A 22,058-nucleotide genomic window follows, 5' to 3' on the forward strand; every position below is an offset into this window, starting at 1 on the left:
GTAGTTACAAACTGGATACGATCGAGCGATGATTAACACACATGTTAAATGTAGGAAGACCCACTGGTTTTCAGATACTGAGACCAGTTCATTATGATTACAGTAATCAAACCTCTTAACCCTAGTCCATGAGTCAGTTGACAGTCTTTGTGAATGTACCTTGCAACAAATGAAACTGGTTCTTGTCACCATCATACACAACTACAGAACAGTTTGAAGGAAAATACCTGATCAGGGAGCTGCTGTCCACCAAACCTCACACAAATTAGTGTCACAATTTTCTTTCACGTGCACTGCAAGCTTCCCAGTAATAGCATGCTTTTACTCAAAATGATGCATGCATAAAATCGGCTTTGCGTGCGATTTGGCAATACTCGCGAGATTAACAAAATACTGATCTGAGTAATTTTTAGCACAGTATTGATGTCTCATATAGTTTGGAAAAAAGCATGAAGAAATTTATTCAGATACACAGAGTTCTTTGAATTTCAGAAACTAACATTAACTAAGACCTGGGAGTAAAAAAAACAACAACCTAACAAAAAGCAGACTCTAAATCAGTCACTTATAAAACCCATCCTGTGGAAATAATGCAAGAGCAAACCAAAGATACTAGACATCTTTTTAAAGATGACTCCTCTAGGTATTTTTTCTTACGGAAAGCAAGCCTTATTTTAAGAAACAGTTAAATGTATTAGCAAAGTGCAGTCCTGTCTGTTACTTTATCAAAAGTCTCTCCAGAGGAGATGATACCAAAAATTAGCCAATTGTAATAAGTTAGAAGGTAACTTGAAATTTAGAGTAAATTAACTATAAGACATCCATGTAAAGGCGCAGGGACTTAGCACTTACATACAAGAGAGCAAGTCCCATGCTTTTACGCTGATACTGAAAGATCCCAACAGGAACAAAACTGTAAGATGACAGTTAGGTCAAACTTACTCAAGTTTTAACACTGAAGAGACAGGCAAAAGTATAGGAACTACGTTTTTAACAGAAAGGTTAAAAATTATCTTATTTGAAAAAAATAATCTAGATAAATAACGACCACATTTCATCATAACACCGATTCTCCAGCATTGTGTATTTGCCAGGGACTGGAAATGCCATCCGTACGAGCATCATAACTTTCAGTGACTTCATCCAGTGACAAAAGTAATGCTTAGGACTTTGCCACCTCTGCCCCCACCCCATGTGGACAAACATCTTTTAGCTGAAGATGTTGCTTTAATGGGACGGATAGGATTGGCAGGTAACAGTACCCACATGTGCGTGAAGTATGGCATATTTTACATTAACATCAAAATAATTCCATGAGGTGCTTTCATTACAATTGCCACCATATTGTGCTAACATTACCTCCTCAATTGCAGTTTTCATTTTAAGAAAACAACTAGCCAAACTGCCATTTCAGTGGAAGAACCAAGGTGAGCTGTATTCACATTGACACAAAGTGTCACTATATCCCCAAGACAGCAGAAGTCTTCAAATAGTCAAACTGCCAAAGAAACACCATTTGTTGCCAAAGTGCTTTAAATTCTTGTGAAAGTCTCTGCCATCTTATTAGAAAGTATTTGCTGCAATAGCATTCTGCATCAGACAGATCACCCTATTAGCGCTGTGTTACTGTCAGCATTAAAAGACAAACAGGTCGTAAGTGCAGGACCAACCAGAAGGAAACGTCCAGTTTGGAAACCTCTCCAGTAAGGCATGGAGTTGAGGAGACTTTTGATCTTCCCCAAAAAAGTAATGTGCTGCTATGGCGAGGGAGACTATTCCATCAGAATGTTTTTCTGGGGCCTGAAAGTGAGAAAAGAACAACACAGTCCTTATGATTATTTATGGCTTTTAAACACAGGATCAATACAGATGTACTTTTCTACAGGCTTTGTATCTATGCAACACACTTTATCCTGCAGCTGTTTGTCTTGTTAAAGCACTCTGTCCTGTTAAAGCACTCATCTTCAAACATACCAGTCTGATTACAGAATGAGTTCAATTTGAACTGGACTTGCAGCTAGGTATTTCAGTAATACTGCCTCCGACATGTTATGTTTCTCCCACATCTACCTTCAATATTTGTAGCTATCGGTTTTGCTGACAAATCAAGACATGGACTCCAACACTGTCTATACACCGATACTTCTATTGTGAATCCTTAGGATGAAAAGCCTTCTCTGCCTAGCTTTGCTACTATCAAACTTGGATAGCTTGTCACACTGCAGATTCCTGTCTGCCTTTATCGAGTACCCTCAGAGTATTATTTGGTTAAGCATTTAGACTGCCTGCTCCAGGAAAGAACAAGGGACTTTCTGAATTTTCAAAGACTCCTGTCATATTTACTGAATGAATAGGACCTGTTAAACCTATAATAATCATACAGCACTGTGAAGAGGTCTTCACTGGAGGGCTGGGGGAGATGGGAGGACTAATCATAAGTGCCACTGGAACAGCAATGCTGGAAGCCTTGCTTCCAACTGAAAATAATGTAAAAGAAACTCCAAAACAAAGCTTTTAGAATGCTCCAGCTTCAAGACAGGTGGTTTTCCCACCAAGCATTCCCTGTAATTTCCCAAACCCAAGCAAACAAAGTACATGAAAAAGAAACTATCCACAATAGGAAAAATAACACTGAAATAACAGTAAGAGATAAAGAACTATGAGGTTGAGATCAGAAAAATCCAAACTTCCGACCTAAGGCCATGGAGACATGAACATATTTTCCCTTTAGCTGTTTGGCAAGTTAGTGGACTAAGCATCAAAAATATGTGTGAGCTGATACGTAAAGTTCAGGGACAAAGTAGATGAGGAAAGCTATAGAATTAGGATCTATCAAACACAGCTTAAGACATTTATTATGCCATTTTTCACCTAAGAATGAAGCAATGGTGATACCAGGGCAGAGCAGAGGCTCGTCGCTTCCCAGTAGCAGCATACTCACCGTCAGCTCCACCCAAAAGTGCCATGGTGTCGCCTGCAGCCCATGGGAGTAAAACACAAAGTAGTCTCCTCCTAAGCTAGCAACTGGCACACCGTCCCCGAAAGACCAGGTAGAGAGAGTTGAGCCTTCGTGTGGCCGAATATACAGAGACATGTGACTGGGACCTGCAGAGACAGGGGTATGTATCTAGATGTATCAACAGGTAGAGGCAGAATAACCATCTATTTTCCTACATAGTAGCATGTTACCTGTGTATTACTACTAGTGTCTCCCAAAATATGATAAAACTGTCTTCTCTACAGAAGAAGCTTAAATTATTTATAAGCAGTGAGATAAATCAGATATTCATATAGGAGAGGGACAGAGCTATAAACAACTAAGACTTACTGTAAAAAGATCAAGGGCTTACTCAAAATAGACAAGGTTATCAGTGCCCCCTGTAACAACTGCAACACAACACCCAGAGCTTCTAGTGTGTTACGAAACTGCATTAATTTGTGCTAATCTTACAAAGCTTGGGAATGGCACTAGAACCCGCAGTCTTGGATTCAAAGCCAGATTTATTACAGTCATGAAAAATAAAATCACAGACCAGAAACTTCAGTCTCTTACCAGATACTTCAAAGGTTAACTTTATGGAGTTCTGGGGCATCAGCTCCCTGGACAGAACTTTGAAGTGAACTGGGCTTCTCAGAATTATTTCTGGAGCAGGAAGGTACCAGTTTTTCCTGTGTTTAAAAGAAGAGTGTTAGGTTTTTGTATAATATAGGTGACTGTGCTGTTACTAAATGAAATATTCAAAAGCTACTGATGCTAGCAGAAGGCAGGTAAAATTAGCAGCTTGTAGCAGGCAGATATTGAAAAGGCACATTAATAGGAAAATAGTCACCAATGCATTTGTTCATTACTTCTGTATGCCTTAATTTACAGAACAAAAATAAAGAGGATTTACATCTTCAAACTGCTACATTTTGTTCACAAGATTCTTGGGCTATGAGAAATAGTCACAGCAGCTAGTTTTCCTGTGGAGATCAGCTATTCTAAACTTCCTCTGCAGTCAGCTGAGGTAAGGGGAGGAAGAAAGAAAGAGATACACACACGCCTACTCTGAACTGCCATTTAGAAGCTCCCCCTTCACCTTTCTTTCCACTTGCGCTGACACTGATTTTCCACACATTAACTTCTACAGCTCCTGCAGCACGCTAACAATCTTGCAAGAGATTCTGGCAGAAGACACTGCACCTAGACAGAAGTTTGTCTTCTGAGGTGGAATGATTATTTACTTTATACCAAGATTAGCCTTACTTTTTCTTCCCTTACATGAGTGAGACTGCATAAATGACCAATGTGCTTTGGCAGTAAGTGTTCAAGTGATGCAGTGTTCACACCAACCGGAACATGAAATGCACTGGTAGAATCCAAGGAAAGCCACAGAAAGGTGCCTGCTCCTCACATGGAGTTCTAATGGTGTCATTGATTTCAGGTACATGGGGAGTTATGTGAGACATTCCATTATAATCAAATCCATTAATCCATATACCAGAGTCACTTTTAACCACACTTCCATCTAGGTCATGAAATCTTCTGCTCATGTGCTAGAAGAAAAAAACAAAAAAAAACCCCAAAACAAAACCAGAAAGATGATGGTGCATGTGCAGTTCTCAAGTCAAAAGTGATTCTGAACTCTCTTCTGTGTCAATCCTAAGGTCTACTGCATTTTCAGTATGCACGAGACATGTATCTGAGTATTTATGATTATATAGAGATAATTACTCAGATGAAAGAAACATACCATAAGCCACCTACATTCAGATGACTGTGCCTGTAGGTATTTGCTCACCTTGATAAAGTTTGCTTTTTAAATTATCATTGCTTATTCAACTCTCCCACTTAAAAATCCCCTTTAAAGGCCCTGCTCTTCTGACATAAATAAACACAGAGACTGAACAACGAACACATTCACAACCGACAGAGGCAATACGATATGCAATGCTTTTCTTACCTGGAGAAACACACGCTTAGGCCTTGGATTAGCTGCATCAGAACTGTAAGGAAAGAAGATTCCACTACAAACGAGAATCAGAGTGACTACAAACACAGCAGTTAAAGTTACTAGCGTCGTTTTTGTGCTTTTGACAAGGTAAATGAAGTTAATCTAGAGAATAAAAAGACATCCAAGTTATAAAACTGCAAGACTTAAGAGATAAGACACTATTTCTGAAACTCTAAAATCCAATTACAGAACTGGAGCAACATTGACAAGATATTATTGCAAGTACTACCTGACACAAGACACTTCTTTGTAACCTTAGTATTGACAACCAAAAGGAATAAATTGAGTACTTCCCTGAGCTTTCAAAAGTTTCCTGGTTTTAACAACATCTGCCACCAAAAACATAGAACGTTTGTGGCAAGCACAGCATTAAAAAAAAAAAAAAGCTGAGATTTTTGTTTTAAGTATAGTGAATGTATTGTTCAGCCACATACTAAACTTCACATAAAATGAGTGCCTTAAATACGCATTAAATTGCATGTTTTACCACAATATTTACTATGTCATCACAGGGAAGAGGTATTTTTGCAACCCCTGCCTCAATGGCTTTTCTTTGAGTAACACAAAACGTGGGATCTTTGTCATATTTTCTGTAAGTTTCCTGTAACATTTAAGATATTGTCAAATTATCATTAACTTCAAATGCTAACTTAGAAAAACTAGATAAAATGTAAAAGTTTTGAACAACATTTACAAGTTCTACTTACAAAATAGGATGATAGAATCGTAGTCATGACCAGAATAAGTCCTGCCAGCACCACATCTGGTAGAATTTCTGACCCACTTCGTCCCATGATAGGTGTAAACATTTCAAACACAGTCCAACTTAGATACATCATGTACACATAGGGAACAAACATTCCGAGCATGTACATTGTGACAAACTTCATTGTGGCACCTATACGGTACAGGAAAAAGAAAAAAAAAAAGAAGACAAAGAACCCACCAAAGCTTAAAAGGACATAAACACACAGCTTTACTAATATACCCATCCATACACTGCTGCAAGGCCCAGTGCACAACACTGGTCATCCTCCCTGACACGGATATGGGAGGAGGATATCTTTTGGCATAGCCAGTACCAATGTAACTTTCAGAAACACCACGAAACTATTATTATATAAAACCAAACCAAACCAAATAAACAGGTGTTCTGTCCCAACCAGTATTTGAATATTACAGTATTTTCTAACAATCTTTACTGTCCCTCAAAGTATGCAATCACTTATTAATAACCCCACACAGAGTTGTTCTTTTTAGCCTGAGACAGAGGATGTTTTTCAGTGTATTTTTCAGAAAGAACTGTCTTTAGTTCAAGAACGCTTCTTGTTCCAAAAACGTCACAGGCTTTCTCTTACTCTTCAAGTTCAGGATTTCTTTTCCTTAAATACAAGCTCCTCCCCTCAAAACTCATACCTTTTTGGCTGAATTCTTTATGGATCATCAGCTTTGTAAGTAAAGGAAATGCTACCCATAATGTACAAATGAAAGCAGAACAAAGGCCCATCTGAGTAATCACAGCCAATGCTGTAGACCAAATCATCAGAGAGGCGTCAAAAAAAAGATCTCCCAGGTACTGTTCATTCATATTCTGTAACAAAAAAAAGCAAATACTTATTACTAAGCATAATCCGTGTATAACCTCTCATGAGAACACATACAAAAATCCTTGTATCTTGTATATCATAGAATCACAGAATGGTTTTGATTGGAAGGAACCTTAAAGATCATCTAGTTCCAACCCCCTGCCATGGGCAGGGACACCTTCCACTAGAGCAAGTTGCTCCAAGCCCTATCCAACCTGGCCTTGAACACTGCAAGGGATGGGGCAGCCACAGCTGCTGTGGGCAACCTGTGCCAGGGCCTCATCACCCTCACAGTGAAGATTTTTATCTGCACTCTGTCAGTTTAAAGCCATTTCCCCTTCCCCTGTCACTACATGCCCTTGTAAGTCCCTCTCCAGATTTCTTGTAGGCTCCTTTAGGTATTGGAAGGCTGCTCTAAGGTCGCCCCAGAGCCTTCTCTTCTCCAGGCTGAAGAACCCCACACACAACCCCCCAAAACAATGTAACCGTTTTCCTTGGATAAAGTAATTTTGACAAGCGCCACCTCACCATTCTCTGATCACCCAGAGTTACCCATGACAGCATGGGGTGTTTTTTAAAATCTATTCTGGCATACCTTGAAAAAGAGTACGGGCTAAGTAGGGGCGGGAGGGAACATACAACTGAAAATACCAAGAAGATGGAAAGCTGATGTTTCAGGTACACAAGAAATAGGGCCTTTAAAAAAAAAAAATTAGTATTTGTGAAGAATATAGAAAAGTTATGTAGTACTTATTTGTGAAAAATATCTCCTGAGATTCTAAACCTGATTTTGACTGTTCATAACGCTTTTTAGACAAGGACTGTTATTTAGTGCACAAATATGTATGTGGTGCCTTCGTATGTCATGCCACAGCTACCACTTCAGAAATCTGCTTCTGAAATGTATTATTTGTTTTGAAGAACAGACGTGCATGGATCAGATCATACCAGATACATTTTCAAAACAGAAGGAATTTTAACTGTCTGAAACCTGGTCTGGTTTTGTGGTGGTGTTTCTGGGTGGGTTTTTTTGTTGTTTTATTTTTTAAGTTTCAATGGAAATGCTGCAGTGTTTGCAGTGTCAGATTCTTGTATTATGAACTCTGCTGGCAGCAATGAGAACTGCCTGTATGGACAAGCTATCAGAAAGCATGTTGTTCAGTTTCGGGGTTGGGGGTGCGGGGAACATAACTAAAGCCAAACCTATTTCAAAACAAAAAGCTTATTAATTCACAAGTTCTTTAGCCTCTGACAGAAGGCATTGCTTGTGACAGCCAAGTAAGAGATTAGCTTCAGAATTTTTTTATGCAACTCTTAAGCATAATGTAAGTTAAAGAAGCAGCATATGTGCAGTGTACTGCAAGCTACAGCATGCAGGAAAATTAAAGAGACTCATGATATCAAGTTGGATGATCTGCTGATGAGACAATCAGCAGGCAAGAAGTAGATCCAGAGTCTGTAGCAACTGAACAGTTCGCAAAAGTTTACTCTCCCATCAGCTCTTCCGAAAGACTAGAAAATGGTACTATTCCATCTATTTCATAAATGGTTGAGCTTTTCTGCAAAAGGACACCACCACGTACATGTTTGTCAACCTACATACACAAGTTAACACTCCCCTTCCCAAACAATTAAAAAACCCCACTTCCAGATAAAGACATGATCTATCCACCTGGAAGCAACAATACAATCAAATTTCAGTAAGTGCTTAAAACTTCTTCAAATACTTCCATTAAGCTGTATTTGACTGACAGCTTTCCTCAGCTTCCTTGCCCAAAGCTTATACACGTGATCAAGAAGTAATGGGAAGCAGAATGACTAAATATTACTGTGCCTAAAACCTAAACCTAACATGCTCAAGTAGCTGACTTCTGCTCTGGAAGACGATCTTCTGTCAGGTACCCTCTTGTGTTGGGGCCCCAGAGCTGGAGGCAGTACTCCAAGTGGGGTCTTATGCCAGAGTAAACAGGCAGAATCACCTCCCTTGACCTGCTGGTCACAAACTAGAACACTGAAAAGTATCAAAAAAACTAAGTTCTCCAACTGTTGCTATGCTCTCTTATCACTGAAATGATGGCAGGAAGTGATGGTGCAGATAAGGAAAGAAACAGTGCCTTATAATGGATTATACTAGGCTTTTGCCATTTTTTCCTCAAGCAGCTCCTAAACATCATTAACAAGGAGAAAGCCTTAAATTATAAAGCCCTTAACTCTGTGATTCAGTAGCACAATCCCTATGCTTAGGTGAAGCAGTTACTATAGCAACATTTTAAATATTTCTGCCCAATACAGAAAACCTTTTGTATCTTTTTTAATCAACTCAAAGATTAAGTCTTCCACAGATTACACACTACATTACCTTTCAACTTTAGCAACAAAGTCAAGCCTACCTTGTAGAAAAGCTTCTTGGCTAGTGTATGCACAAGAATGAGATTAGCTGCAGCTGCAGTGCCGTACAGAAACACAGAAACATAGAAGTGGGTGTACCAAGAAAGAGACCGTCCAATGACAGAGACAAACACTGCCACTATAACGACTATCACCAGCGTGCAGATCCAACTTATCAGTGTTAAGCCAAATGCAGTAAAGAATTTCTTCAGGTTATGCATAGCTATGAAGAAGAAAAGAGAAGTTTCAACAGTTACATATTCTACTGCAGACCATCACCAAAACTCTAGTTACTCCACAGTAGAATTGCTTTAATGACAAAAATAAACCTGCATGAGGAGTTCACTCTGAAAATTTCTCAACAACAGTCTAAATCATTTAGCCTATTTCTTTGCAAGTCTTTTTGAAGTTTTCCTCACTGCAAATTTATTCCCAGACCAGCAGTGTATTATGTGGATTACCATGTTCCCAAATGTAAAAATTTCTCTGGGGAACCAGCTGATCCACTCTGACAGTTATAAAACCTCAAAAAAAAAATAATCTGAGTTTATTTTGTTGTAACTTTTTCTTACTCGAAAAATGTTTACTGGGTTTCGTGGGGAGGTGCTGGTGGTTGTGTTTCAGTTAAGATTTTTTTTTCTTTAGCACGTATGTTTCTACACATACCTGAAAAGGACTAACTAGAAGATTTCAGTTGTTTTACACCCTTTATTAAGCTTTGTTATCTTTTTCTCCAGTTGTTGTTTTCTCATTTGCTCCTGAAGAAATATGATTCTGAAGCCATCCATACCTGTGCTAACAGAATTTCTGTAGGTAATAATTTTTTTTTTCATTTTCAGAAAGACATTTTCATCTTCATGAAAGGGTAAGAGACATGATAATTTGTAAGTGATAAGACATCCTAGACTCATAATTATTCACAGCTGAGAAATGTAAACACAAAGCAACTCCTACGGCATGCTGCACACCTGAAATTGATTTCTGAAGTTTACGTGAACATTTCTTAATCAAATAATTGTTATTCATTAAAGAGTAATGTGATTGATTTTTATTTTTTCCCCCCCAGGAACTACACTTACCTCTGGTTTTGGGCTGTATTACTTTCTTGCTTAGATAAAAAAAAGCAATAACTGCTGTAATATAGTTCATGATAGTGCCAACACGAGCAGGATAAGCCAGGACAAATAAACCAAGTACATCAAAGAACACAACATTTCCGTGTCGATACTCAAAGGATTTAGCCAACTTATCTGATGTTGCTAGGTATTTCAGGACAGCTAGAATATTGTCACCTATTAAAAAAGCAGATACACAACATAACTATATCAGGGGTGACATATCAACACACACAATTTTTTTAATGCAAGCATTCTTGAAAAAAAGCACCCAGAACTGCACTGAAATAACCTCAAAGACAAGAGTATACAATTGGTTATTGTGATATAGGTATTCAGTGGTAGACACAGCATCGTATTTTCACAAGTTGACCTATACAGCTGTCAGGAAAACAAATATATTTGGGAAGCTCCAAGTATTTGAACATTGTTGCAATGAAAGGTGCAGGTAAGCTTTCAGCCCTTAAGTTACAGAATCATAGAATAGTTAGGGTTGGAAAGGACCTTAAGATCAAGTTCCAACCTCCCTGCTATGGGCAGGGACACCTCCCACTAAACTATGTCATCCAGGGCTCTGTCCAACCTGGCCCTGAACACTGTCAGAGATGGAGCATTCACAACTTCCCTGGGCAACCCATTTCCAGTGCCTCACCACCCCCACAGTAAAGAATTTCCTCCTTATATCCAATCTAAACTTCCCCTGCTTCAGTTTTAACCCATTACCCCTTGTCCTATCACTACAGTCCCTAATGAAGAGTCCCTTCCCAGCATCCTTATAGGCCACCTTCAGATACTGGAGGGTTGCTACGAGGTCTCTGCACAGCCTTTTCTTTTCCAGGCTGAACAGCCCTAACTTAGTCTATCTTCACACAAGAGGTGCTCCAGTTCCCTGATCATCCTCGTGGCCCTCCTCTGGAGTTGCTCCAACATCTCCATGTCCTTCTTATGTGGAGGACACCAGAACTGTACACAATGCACCAAGTGGGGTCTCACATGAACAGAGAGGCAGGATCATCTCTTTCAACCTGCTGGTCATACTCCTTTTCATGCAGCCCAGAATATGGTTGGCTTTCTTGAGATCTGATATTAAGCACTGGCTTCATGGTGAACCCACAGAGGAGTTCATAATTTCCTAATCTTCCTCCTCCTTGCCATTAGTAACCCCTCAAAGTTTCAGTGACAAGTACCTGCCCTGATTTCCCTAGATGACTGTAAGATAGGAGACAAGGAGTTTTCCTCTGTAGCAAATGAGGTATCAAACAACTTTTCTTTCCCCACAGTACAGCAAAACCACATATATTTAAATGAGAACAGCAGTGTTCCTTAACTTTCATTTTGCTTCTACTTGACCTGAAAAGTGCTTATTAGTTGAAATGTTTCTTTTTTTTTTTCTTCCCAGCTGTGATACATTAAGCAAGAGATATTACATGTAACCACCATGACCAGTAAAATCATCTTTCAGAGGAAATTTTAAAAAGTTACTGTCTGCCCTGCAACTTGCGCTTCAAGAAAGTGTTTAAAACTCTTACTCATGCTGGAGATCTAAGCTGACTTCTTTGGAAGCTCAAAGAGGGAAATGGTCAAAATACCAGAGGCACTTAGAATTACATTAGTTTTCCTGAGAAACTAGAGTTCTTGCCGTAGTTTTCTTTACTGCAGTATGTCAAATAGCCTGCTATGAGCATGACCTGTTAGTAGAAAATAAGTCCTGTTTATCAACAGTCCATGTGCTACATTTAAGTTTGACTGAGATCCATTCTAAAAAAAAACAAACCCCTGCTGGCAGATCAAGTCTCTATGCCTCCAACTTAACCATAAGCTTCCGATGATGAACATTAATAAATAAGGGTATATTTACTGAGAAGAAAGGAATGCAGACCACTGAACAATCAGGTATCAATAACTAGATTTTAACCTTAATTAGACTCCACAGTTACTCTCAAAGCAACATTACTGGGTGCTGAAAAAGTTTATCTTCCTAAGTTGGGCTAAGATATATCCTTTGTATTTTAAAGACACATATTCGGTTAATTCTTTGTTCTTTAGAACATGTCTAGCATGTGCTAAATGTGTAATTAAAACTATGAATTTCTTGCACTGGTAGTCCTACAGCAAAATGAAAAAGCAGCAAGTTTAGTAAATGACCAAATTCTTGAAATACCAACCTGCCCTCTGAATGGAATCTGTTAAAATTCTGTCTGATGTGTCATATTCTGTATGATAAATGTAGCCATTTTCAATAAAAGCCAGATCTATTCCTACAGAGACAGAAAAAGCATATTTGAAATTACATAACCTAAAACCTCAAAACAAACATGTGAAAGCCTCATATATACTTTGCACAAAATGTTGTGCTACTCTGTAGCCCACTCTCTATCCCTAAAGATAGACAAAATAGTCTGCAGAAGGTAGACTAATTGGGATTCTGTGTGTTTAAAAAAGTACACTTTAAAAGCATTTTAAAGTATGTCTTTTCTAATGTACTGTTTATCGATGTCATGCAAATTAAACTGATCTTTACTGAGAAACACAAACATTATTAATCATCTCAGCTTCAGGGAAGAGGAACAACGTGATTCCAAACATTTACTAGTAAAATATCATAGGGACACACTGAAAAGTAATAAAAAGCAGCACTGTGGAGCAATAGAAACACCTTCTCAAAATACCACATGTGTTATTTTTATTTCCCATTTGTAAGCAGATTTTCAAACAGCCAGTCTGAAAATTCTTAAATTAAATTACCAAAATAGGTTTTTTTGCAAAATTAATTATACATTCAGTGTATTCCAAACACATATCTCCTCAGCTGCATATGCAAAAAGTTGCTGTCTGCAATCTGAATCCTCACAACTTTGCAGAGGTTTAATAAATCAGACCTCAATTCTATCAGTGGACAAAGAAGAATAAAATAGTTCTTTAACTCAATTACTTAATTTGTATTTGTTTAAAAAAACACAGATGTCAGTGAGAATTCATTTACCATTTATGATGCAGGTACGATTCTGAAAAAAAAAAAACCCTCATTGTACAAAATCAGTTACTTTATTTTCAGGCTAAAAGCATACTTTGGAACAGTTCATGCCAACAGTTCATGCATATTCTTTGGAAAAGAATATGGCAACAAGTTTTGTTATAAGAATCATTTCAGAGATACCACTGACAACTGATATCAACAACCTGTGCCAGATAGCAAGGATTTACAGAAGTTTACATTCCCTTGAATTGTGTTTGCACTGTGTTCTCCATATTGTCTTCCACTGACTATTCTCTGCAGAATTGATAGCAAACTATAAACAGATTAGCAAAGCTAAAAAACTGCTGTCCTGTGCTTGATTATGAACAAATGAAAGTTATGAAAATGCACTCATTGCTAAGTCAGTATCTTTAAAAAAAGGTGGGTTTGGTTTATCCATTAGTACAAACATTTAACTCCCACAAACAGGTTATTGGCTTCATTATCAAAATGTTTACAAATAGAATGTTTGACAGAATACTGTTAATTCCGGGATTTTCGGGAAACTTTCTGGAAAACAACAATCTCCAAAAAAGATTCTTAACAGAATCTGCACAACGAAATAAATCTAAAGGCTCTTGCCCTAGAAAATAAGCTGGAAAATTTGCTCCCAGACTGAAAGACAAATCAAATTTGTGGACCTTCACACAGTGAACTGCAGAACAGCCTCCTTGTTATAAACTTAAAATAAATGATTGCACAATGCACATTGACATGTCTTCTGGTAACATACCTGGAATGTTGCCAAAGTCCCTGTAGATACGGAAGTCTGTATCTGCTGGGATAATACCACTCTGAAATACTTCCTGTGCTACCACAGAGGCAAAGGGATGTTTGGCTGCAACTACATATGCTTGCACCAACCAAGGATTCTCAGGTCCTAACAAAAGATGAGCAGAAAGTTCACACCAGGTATTTTTCAAACTTCTGTTAAGATATGTATCTTTATGGTAAGAGGTGTGTAATGCAAACAAACTCACTAATTTCAAAATGCTGCTGCCCCACAGGTAATATACTAAGTGAATATGTGTTGGCTGAATTACTCAAACTTGAGAGAAATAACTAGTTACACTGGGGGGGGAAAAAAAAGCAACAAACAACCCAACACTGATGCCTTGTCTCTGCAGTGGCAGAGTAGACCAGCCATTTCTCAAAAAAGACCCAGTATGAAGAAGTCACAATCTTTAGCAGAGTTTCCAGTTTACCATCTATGTATCATACCTCAAAACTGTTTAGAGAAAAGTCTCTGCACTAAAGCATTTCTGCAAGTAAACAGTTAAGCAGCTCCAGCAGTAGAAGAAAGTCTGCAGTCCAACTAGGATGGAGCAGAACTTAAATGTAGCCTGCAAGACACAGAAGTACTGCTGCATCCTGGGCAGCAGATGGACTTCTAATGCCAACATCTCCCTGCAAAAACTTTAAAGAACTGCTGTGAAAATTAAATAAAGCATATGAAAGCATGTGTACACAAGATATACAAGATATTCAAATCTCTTCTCCTTGTTACCTAGATGTGAAAGGGAAATACAATTTCTGTCATTCAGTTCTACATAGGCTTCCCACCTATTACACAACTTCTGTGGCAGTGCTTTAGCCTACACACATCTAAAGATGGAGAGCAACTTATTTGCTACACAGGGTTGGGAAAGAGGCACAGAGGTTCTCCCATCTTTTGCTTATGAGTCACTTTTAATACTCCTTCTACTCTATATTGTTTATTATCAAATTATCCCAGTGTAGAAAGTGAACACAACGCAAGCTCATACCTGTTTGAAAAACAAGTTCTCTTCCTCCTACACCTGCTGCCTCCAGGTTAATAAAAGCTCTAATTGACTTGGCCCACTCATGTTGTGTAATGAAGCCGTGACTAGCCTTGATGGGAAAACAAAATTAAAAAATATAGGTCAAATATCTTTCAGACCAGCCGAAGTGCTATTTTCTATCACGTACAATCATCACTCAAGATTGGAGAAGGCAGACAGGTCACTTACAACACAAATGCAGAAAATCCAAGTCCTCTAATTAGGCTAATATGGTCAATATTAATCTAAATACACTTTTCCCTTTGAAATCAAATGCATTTTCCTCAGAATGTTAAGACTGGCATTTAACTAATATTTCAACAGATTAAATACAAGCCATACCTGCAGTTACTCTTTCCTTTGTGAGAGTCTTAATACACAGCTTTCACGTATATTTTATAATTCCAGCATATTCTCACCTGCAAAATATTTTCTTCTGCACCATTGAATAAGAATATGACAGCATGTTGCAGGGGCTCTGATGATTTTGAAAGCGTATTAAGTATTTCAAGCATCACTGCGCAGCTAACAGCATCATCACTGGCACCTTAAAACAATGAACAGAATAATATGGATTACAACAAACAGAATTGCAACAAAGATAAGAGTACAAAAAAGCTTTATGCTTTCAAAGTGACTTAATCTGATGTACAGTTATGTCAAGCTTTAGTATATTTTCTGCTACTGCTTGTAACCTGTGTTTATACTAGTTAAAAGCAACAGCAGGGAGCAAAATGATGTTAGAAGTTGAGCAGATCTAGTACTACTGTTCAAGAAACGCAGACTAACCAGGTCACTAAGCAAGCAAAGTGATCACTGGCTATTTTTCTAAGAACAAGACGAATAAACAAGGGCACAGTTTTCACTTCCAGCATACTCAAGTTTTAAAAAAATAAACATTTAAAAAAAACCCCACAAGGCATCCCACTATAGCATCCAAGTGGACAAACCCTTAGAGCAATGTAAGGCCAAGACTGTGAAATAAAGCAAACACCTTTGCTTTGAATTCACATCTTTAAAACATTCTTAAAATGCAAGTATACATTATATAATTATTTTCACTATCAGATGCTTTCCACCATCCTTCTTTCTTTGCAGAAATCACCTTTTGCTCTGAGCTCAGCGGTCTAAGTTCCTCATGCAACACTTTTCTAGACTCACTCTCACTTCCCACATCCTGCCTTTTTTTTAATCTTAATTAAGCATCCATATTTTATCCAGGGTCTCCCTATTTCCCTTATTTTGCTGCAAGCAGTACCATCTCCCTATACCACTCTAATCCACAAAATCTGGGAGCAAACAGAGATATTTAACTTTATTCCTTTAGGCCCAGGTGCGCATATGATGCCAACATGCACTGAGATGTCAATGACAGTGTGGGCAGGCCGCAGCATGCTATTAGGGCAGACTTATTAGCTGCTAACTCTTTGATTTACTCTTTAAAAAAAGGAGCTTTTCCAAAGCCTGTAACTTGGCAAAATTCAGACATATCTGCCCCTTCCATGAAAAGGTCATGTTCCTGAAAAAAACACAAATCTTAGCCTTAGCTTATTGTATGGAGGTACTTTAGAATAAATATACAAACCCAAAATCTTTACTATTTTGCACGCATAAGCATCAGCAGCAGATTATGTTTTACTATCTGATTTTCAAATATACTGATCACTGACTCCTGCTGATTCGGGTTAAATAACTTTTTTTTTTTTTTTTAGTGAAAAAAACTGTAGGCAAATAGCTTACAGAAACACAGGAGAACAGAAAACAAAACATTCTTGCTTACGTTACGTGCACTAAGAAAATTAAAGACAAACCAGTTCCTCACTGTTGTGGTGAAGGGTGAGGCTGCTTTGTGATTAGGGGCAAGCATACAGGCTGATTTCTAGCTCCTCCATGAGTTTCTGTATAATCCTACAGAAAACACTAATATTCTTTGGCACCTCTGTGCAAGGTTGGTGAAGTATTTTACTGTTTGAGTAACTGTAAAGAAAGCAATTGATGTAGACATAATCCTGTGTTACAACCCACAGAAACAGACACACAATTTACACAGGGCATCAATTCAATGAGTTTCAATAATCATTGTATTATGGTTGTGCAATATTCTTTCTAATTCTAGGCATACTATTGGTTGACAGAAAAAAAGGCACAAAGAGTTTGTTTCTTTAGCTAACAACTGTTTTCTCAGTAACAAAGACTACCTGCATGTGCTAAAGAACAAATGGTTTACCTGTCAAAACAATGACATCATGTAAATGAAGAAACTTAGTGCTGTTGGTGACTGAACTTAACAGTAACAGGTACACACCTGTGGCTGAGTGTTGTAACGGGTATTTTCGTGTGGTGCTCAGTTCCCTACCTTCCTGGTACTCTTAAAACCATGTATCACACTCTTGTTGCAATCATTATATAACATGATCAGATTTAGAAAATGCAGAGGGACAAGTATAAGAGAGTTTGCAACAGGGAAAGTACTGGCAAGACGTAGACACCACCAAGGCAACAGAATCTTAATCTTTGATCACTAGTTTCTTGAGACAGAAGCTTTGAATGCAAAAAAAAAAAAAAAAAAGCATGACAGCTGCAAAGGGAGGGGCAAATACAGTCTGATAGTGAGGGTGGGAACAGTCTGTGGCATAAAGCATCCCATGAAAGAAAAACCAGGATTAAATCAGTACTCAGCTATGGAAATAAGAAAGACCTGAACAACAGGTGGAAGCAGCGCATGAACTACATGCATAAGCAGGGAATTATAAGAAAGGTAGGTATAACCAAACTTTCTATAAGTGTAAATATACTGCAAATCTGTAATTTGCTGCCTCCCATAAAGCGACAGTGAAATCCTCACCTTAACAGAACCAAGCTCTCACTCTAAATACTGAATCTCACTGATATCAAGCAGACTGACACAAGAAGTCTTCTAGCACGTGGTTTATAAGGCTACTTGACAGAAAAAGACAGGAAGCCAAGCTCTGTGGTTCATTTAATATAGAGAAATGCAGGATGAACATGTGGACCTACCTGGGCTATTTGGTACAGAATCAAAGTGACAATTGGATAACACTGCATGCTCAGCTCCATTTCGGGGTTCCAGTTTCACTACAACATTGGTTATGTTTGCATAGTAACTAGTAAAGCCTCCTAAAAAGTCAATGCTGAAGGAGCCTGTGGGCCTCTGTATGTTTACAGATATTTTGTGAGCACCTGTGCTCTCTCTTTCTATTGCCCTAATTTGTTCTAAGAGGTAGTTAACTGCAAGAACTTCATTTTCTGGACTTCCAACTGGTCTGGGCCCAATTGCTGTTATGTTGTCAAGATATCCCCTGGAAGAGACAAATTACACATTCAGCATCAACATACTCAACATTTAGTATGTGACTTAACTACAGCCATAACATTTTTGGACACAGTTCTATTTCAAAACTCACAGTATGGAAAAGACTAAAGACAACAACTAGCAATGGCAGTCAGGATGCTAAAGATCATTATGGCAATGGCCATACAGTACTGATCTTTAGTGAGGGCTCCTCATCCTGCCTATCATGATATTAAACCAAAAAAAAATGGTTTTCTGGTTTGTACATATCAACCTCAAAAGAAATAAAAGGGTGAAAGGAGAAGCTAAAGATTTTATCTTTAGCAAGGTTCTGCATACGCATACCTGCTCTTCCCTGGGTGTCTGAATAAGCACACTCTTAACAAGATTTACACCAGCTAAAAACCTGCAAAGAAGCTTTCCCAGACACCAGGTACATTATAACAGTACCAGAATTAAGCTGTGTAGTACGCATTGCTTGACGGGCCTAAAATAGCACCCTTAGGAGACGGCCAATACGACAGCTGGCACACTTGCAGTATTTTTACTTACTTCACACAAGCGCCCAACCTATGGTCACAGCCCGGCCCCCGCTGAGAGCCTCCCGCCGGCGCACAGCAAAAAGGCAGTCGCAGCCATCGCCGGTCGCCCTCGGGGTAACCCGGGCGGACTCTGCCCCGCAGTCGGCGTGGCACGGCGAAGCCGTCCGGCTCACCCGACACGCCCCCCCCCCCCCCCGTACCTGGCACGGGGGGCGCTGAAGTCGCGGGGCCCGGTGGCGGGCGGCTGGCTCAGCAGCCGCCGGTGCGAGACGTGCACCAGCGCCCTCAGCGCCAGCAGGTACAGCAGCACCAGCGACGCCCCCCGCGCCTCGGACAGCGCCAGCCGCCGCGGCCCTCCACGCTTCTTCCCGACCATGTCGCGGTCGCCGTCCTGCCGCGGTGGCGAGTGGCGGCGGTCGCGGTGGCCGCCGGTCGCACGGAGCCGCCACACGTTCGCCGCCACGCCGCGCTCCATGAGCCACGCGCTCAGTTACCGCTGCCGGCGCGAGCTCCGTCGGGCAGACAGGAGGTACGGACACCGACGAGGGTCAAAACCAGCCCCGGCTCCTCCTCGGCTGGGCACGGCGGGACGGGGGCAGGGATAAGGGGCGGAGCGCTGTCACCGCCTCCTTCCGCCGGTGGCTGGGGTATACTGGGCTCTGTGCGAGGGGCCCGGTGTGTCGGTGGTGGTCGCTCTTCGACTTTCGGGCCCGGGGAGCCCTCGGCGGCGGTTGTTGGTGGATGGTGCCCGCCCGGCAGCGGTGGAGCCCTCTGTCCTGCGGACAGCACCTGGGCGAGCAGCGGCCTGACCCTGCTCCTGACCCAGGGTCGCCCCAGTTTGCGGACAGCACACAAAGATGTAGGGCCCTTCGTGTTTCACGCATTTTGTTAAAGCTTTCTTTATTAACACTAAAGCACAAGGTAAAGCGTGTACAAGTAACTATGGTGACAGTGGGGAGCAGTAGGGAGCACCGCAACCACCACACCACAGGTGAAGGGTGGCGGAGACCCGCTGACTTGAAGTCAAGGCGCCAGCGGTGTGCGAGCGTTGCTGCTCTTTACACACACTGCATTTCGGCGTTTGGTAGCTGTAACACTGCCCTGGCTGGAGCCGAGGTAGCCCAGGGTGAAGTGCAGGAACGCCTGCTTGGACGTGCCGGTGAACAGCAGCCTCCAGTGAAGTCTTGACAAGGAGAACCCGCCAGGGTGGGGTTCTGAGCTGTGACACAAACCATCGCTCCTGCGGTACTCTACTTGCTGCTCCCTGCTGGAGCGTGCTTCTTCCCGCTCCTGTGGTGCCTTTGAGTGATGGGACAGAGCTATTTGATGATCATTTTTCCTATCTTTACCACGCTGCTTTCCTATCTTTACCTGGCTGCTCCTGAGTATATCCTAAAAGATGCTTGTTTCTTGTGCTCTGTAGCATAATCTGGAAACAAAATATGTGATGACATGATGCAGAGAAATGACTGTTTCAGTATACCCATTTTTACAGATACACACGGAAGGTTGCCTCTTCTTACCTCTCTGTTGCCACATGAAAGCTTCCTAACAGGAGTGCAATACTCCTTGGCCTGAAGCCCAAGCCTGAAGGAGTGGTGTGTGAAAATGTGATGACTATGCTGTCTGCACAGCTCAGGTGTTTTAGTAAATTTCCATATTCTGGCTTAGTGAGGTTTCTTGCTTAAAGTTTATGATTTACAACTCTGGATTGTGCTACTACACTTATTACAACTGCAGAAGAGTTTAATCCTCAATGGTCTTCTCCCTTTCATTCTTTGAGCAACATTTGAACATTAAAGACCCCTCAGTTAATGAGAAGAACTGACTACTGATTGTTTGTGACAGTCACACTCTACCAGTCAAAACCATTTTCAATATTCTGTCAATTCAATATTCAAAAGTAATTTTCTGCTCTAGATCAGAAGGATTTCTGATGTTTGGAATACTGACAGCACTTTTATCATCTGTTCTGTGCACTGCATTTGGGAGGGTGCTGCGTGATGTGGATTAAGCGGAAGAATAGTACATACACGTTTTGACATGACTGGAACATCTGAGTTAAATACATCAACAAATACAGTGCCCTTTATTGCTCTCTTAGTCTGGAATGACTGATTTAAAGTAATTGGATCTAATTTCCAAACAAATGATTCAGCATAGAACGGTTTGACTTTATGTGAAGAAGGCTGATTCTGAACCTAGTATCTTGCAATCCCCACTGCTAGTCTAATCCACTGTCATCTAACCATGGAGGGAAATCCCTTCTTCACTGAGCATGACTTATACTTGTAAACTAGGTTTTATGCAGAAAAAGAGAAAAACCAATTACCCATCTGCAGGGACTATGGGCCTGCTTTGTTTTCTAACTTTGTAGCAAAATCAAGTTAAATGGTAGCAGGATAACATTCTTGCTTAACAAATAAATACAGATGGGAATGTTTTCTAGGTTAAGGTCGCTATCAGCAATTTAGGGTAAGAGAATTAGAACACTGTCTTCAGAAAAGTATTTAGTTTTGATTAAAAATAAATGATGAAGCATCCATCAAATGATTGGCAAATTGTTCCCATGGTCATCTTTCTCGTTCAATGTGACTTATGTGTGGTACTCATTTCTTAGCTTCAATTTTCCATCCATTGGATCCTCTTATACCATTGACTGATGAATTGAAAATCTCTTTGTTACTGTCCACTGAAGTTACTAATACACCATGATGAAGACTTTTCTTACATTCATCTTCAATCTTGAGCTTCAGAAACTGTTACTTTTCCAGTCCTTTCATCCTTCTACTAACTGTTCTCTGGTGATATCCAGTTTTTTAGTAACTTCCCTGCATTGTTGAACCAAAACAAGTGGTATTCAAGCGCCCACACCAGTGCCAAACACAAAGGTCAAATAATCCCTACCCTGCAGGGAGGCAGAGCAGTTTGCTTGCTTTAACACAAGCCTGCTGCCACAGTTTTGAAGTGTCAGTTTTGTCCAGCTGTCTTGTAAATCTTTTTCTGTCACTACAGTGTGCTCCAGCCATCCACTTAGTGTCCCATAGCTTCTCTCACAGGCAGGATCTTCCAGACCAACTTTCTGGGAAACTAAATCTCAGCAGGAAGCAGGAAAGCCTGTGAGGAGGAGAAATCAGATTTTACATCCTAAGTTTCCAGGGCCTATTGTGTCAGACTTTCCTAGTGACACCTGTGGGTATGGAAAAATCTAGCTTCCCTGCACTGAAGTCTGTGTTGGATCATAAACTTACCAGTTACCTCACTCCTATAGCTATAGTGTTGTAACTGGAAGCTCATACTGA

General features: G+C 40.1%; 1 protein-coding gene across 1 annotated transcript; it reads right to left on the reverse strand.

Annotated features, from left to right (window-relative positions):
- Positions 1 to 551: 551 nt before the first annotated feature.
- Positions 552 to 19,240, reverse strand: ERMP1 (endoplasmic reticulum metallopeptidase 1). Its single transcript, XM_061367903.1, has 15 exons — positions 18,957 to 19,240; positions 17,920 to 18,221; positions 15,321 to 15,448; positions 14,866 to 14,971; positions 13,833 to 13,979; positions 12,249 to 12,341; positions 10,048 to 10,260; positions 8,971 to 9,191; positions 6,411 to 6,585; positions 5,702 to 5,892; positions 4,944 to 5,096; positions 4,334 to 4,536; positions 3,554 to 3,669; positions 2,942 to 3,105; positions 552 to 1,800 (listed from the first exon to the last, which is right to left on the reverse strand). The coding sequence occupies exons 1-15, from the start codon at positions 19,229 to 19,231 to the stop codon at positions 1,636 to 1,638; spliced, it is 2,652 nt and encodes an 883-aa protein (XP_061223887.1). The 5' UTR covers positions 19,232 to 19,240; the 3' UTR covers positions 552 to 1,635.
- Between the last annotated feature and the right edge of the window lie 2,818 nt (positions 19,241 to 22,058).

The sequence above is a fragment of the Neopsephotus bourkii genome, unplaced genomic scaffold (assembly GCF_033783945.1).
Source record: "Neopsephotus bourkii isolate Nb327-2 ecotype Australia unplaced genomic scaffold, CSIRO-AGI_Nbou_v1 NB_127, whole genome shotgun sequence".
NCBI lineage: Eukaryota > Metazoa > Chordata > Aves > Psittaciformes > Psittacidae > Neopsephotus > Neopsephotus bourkii.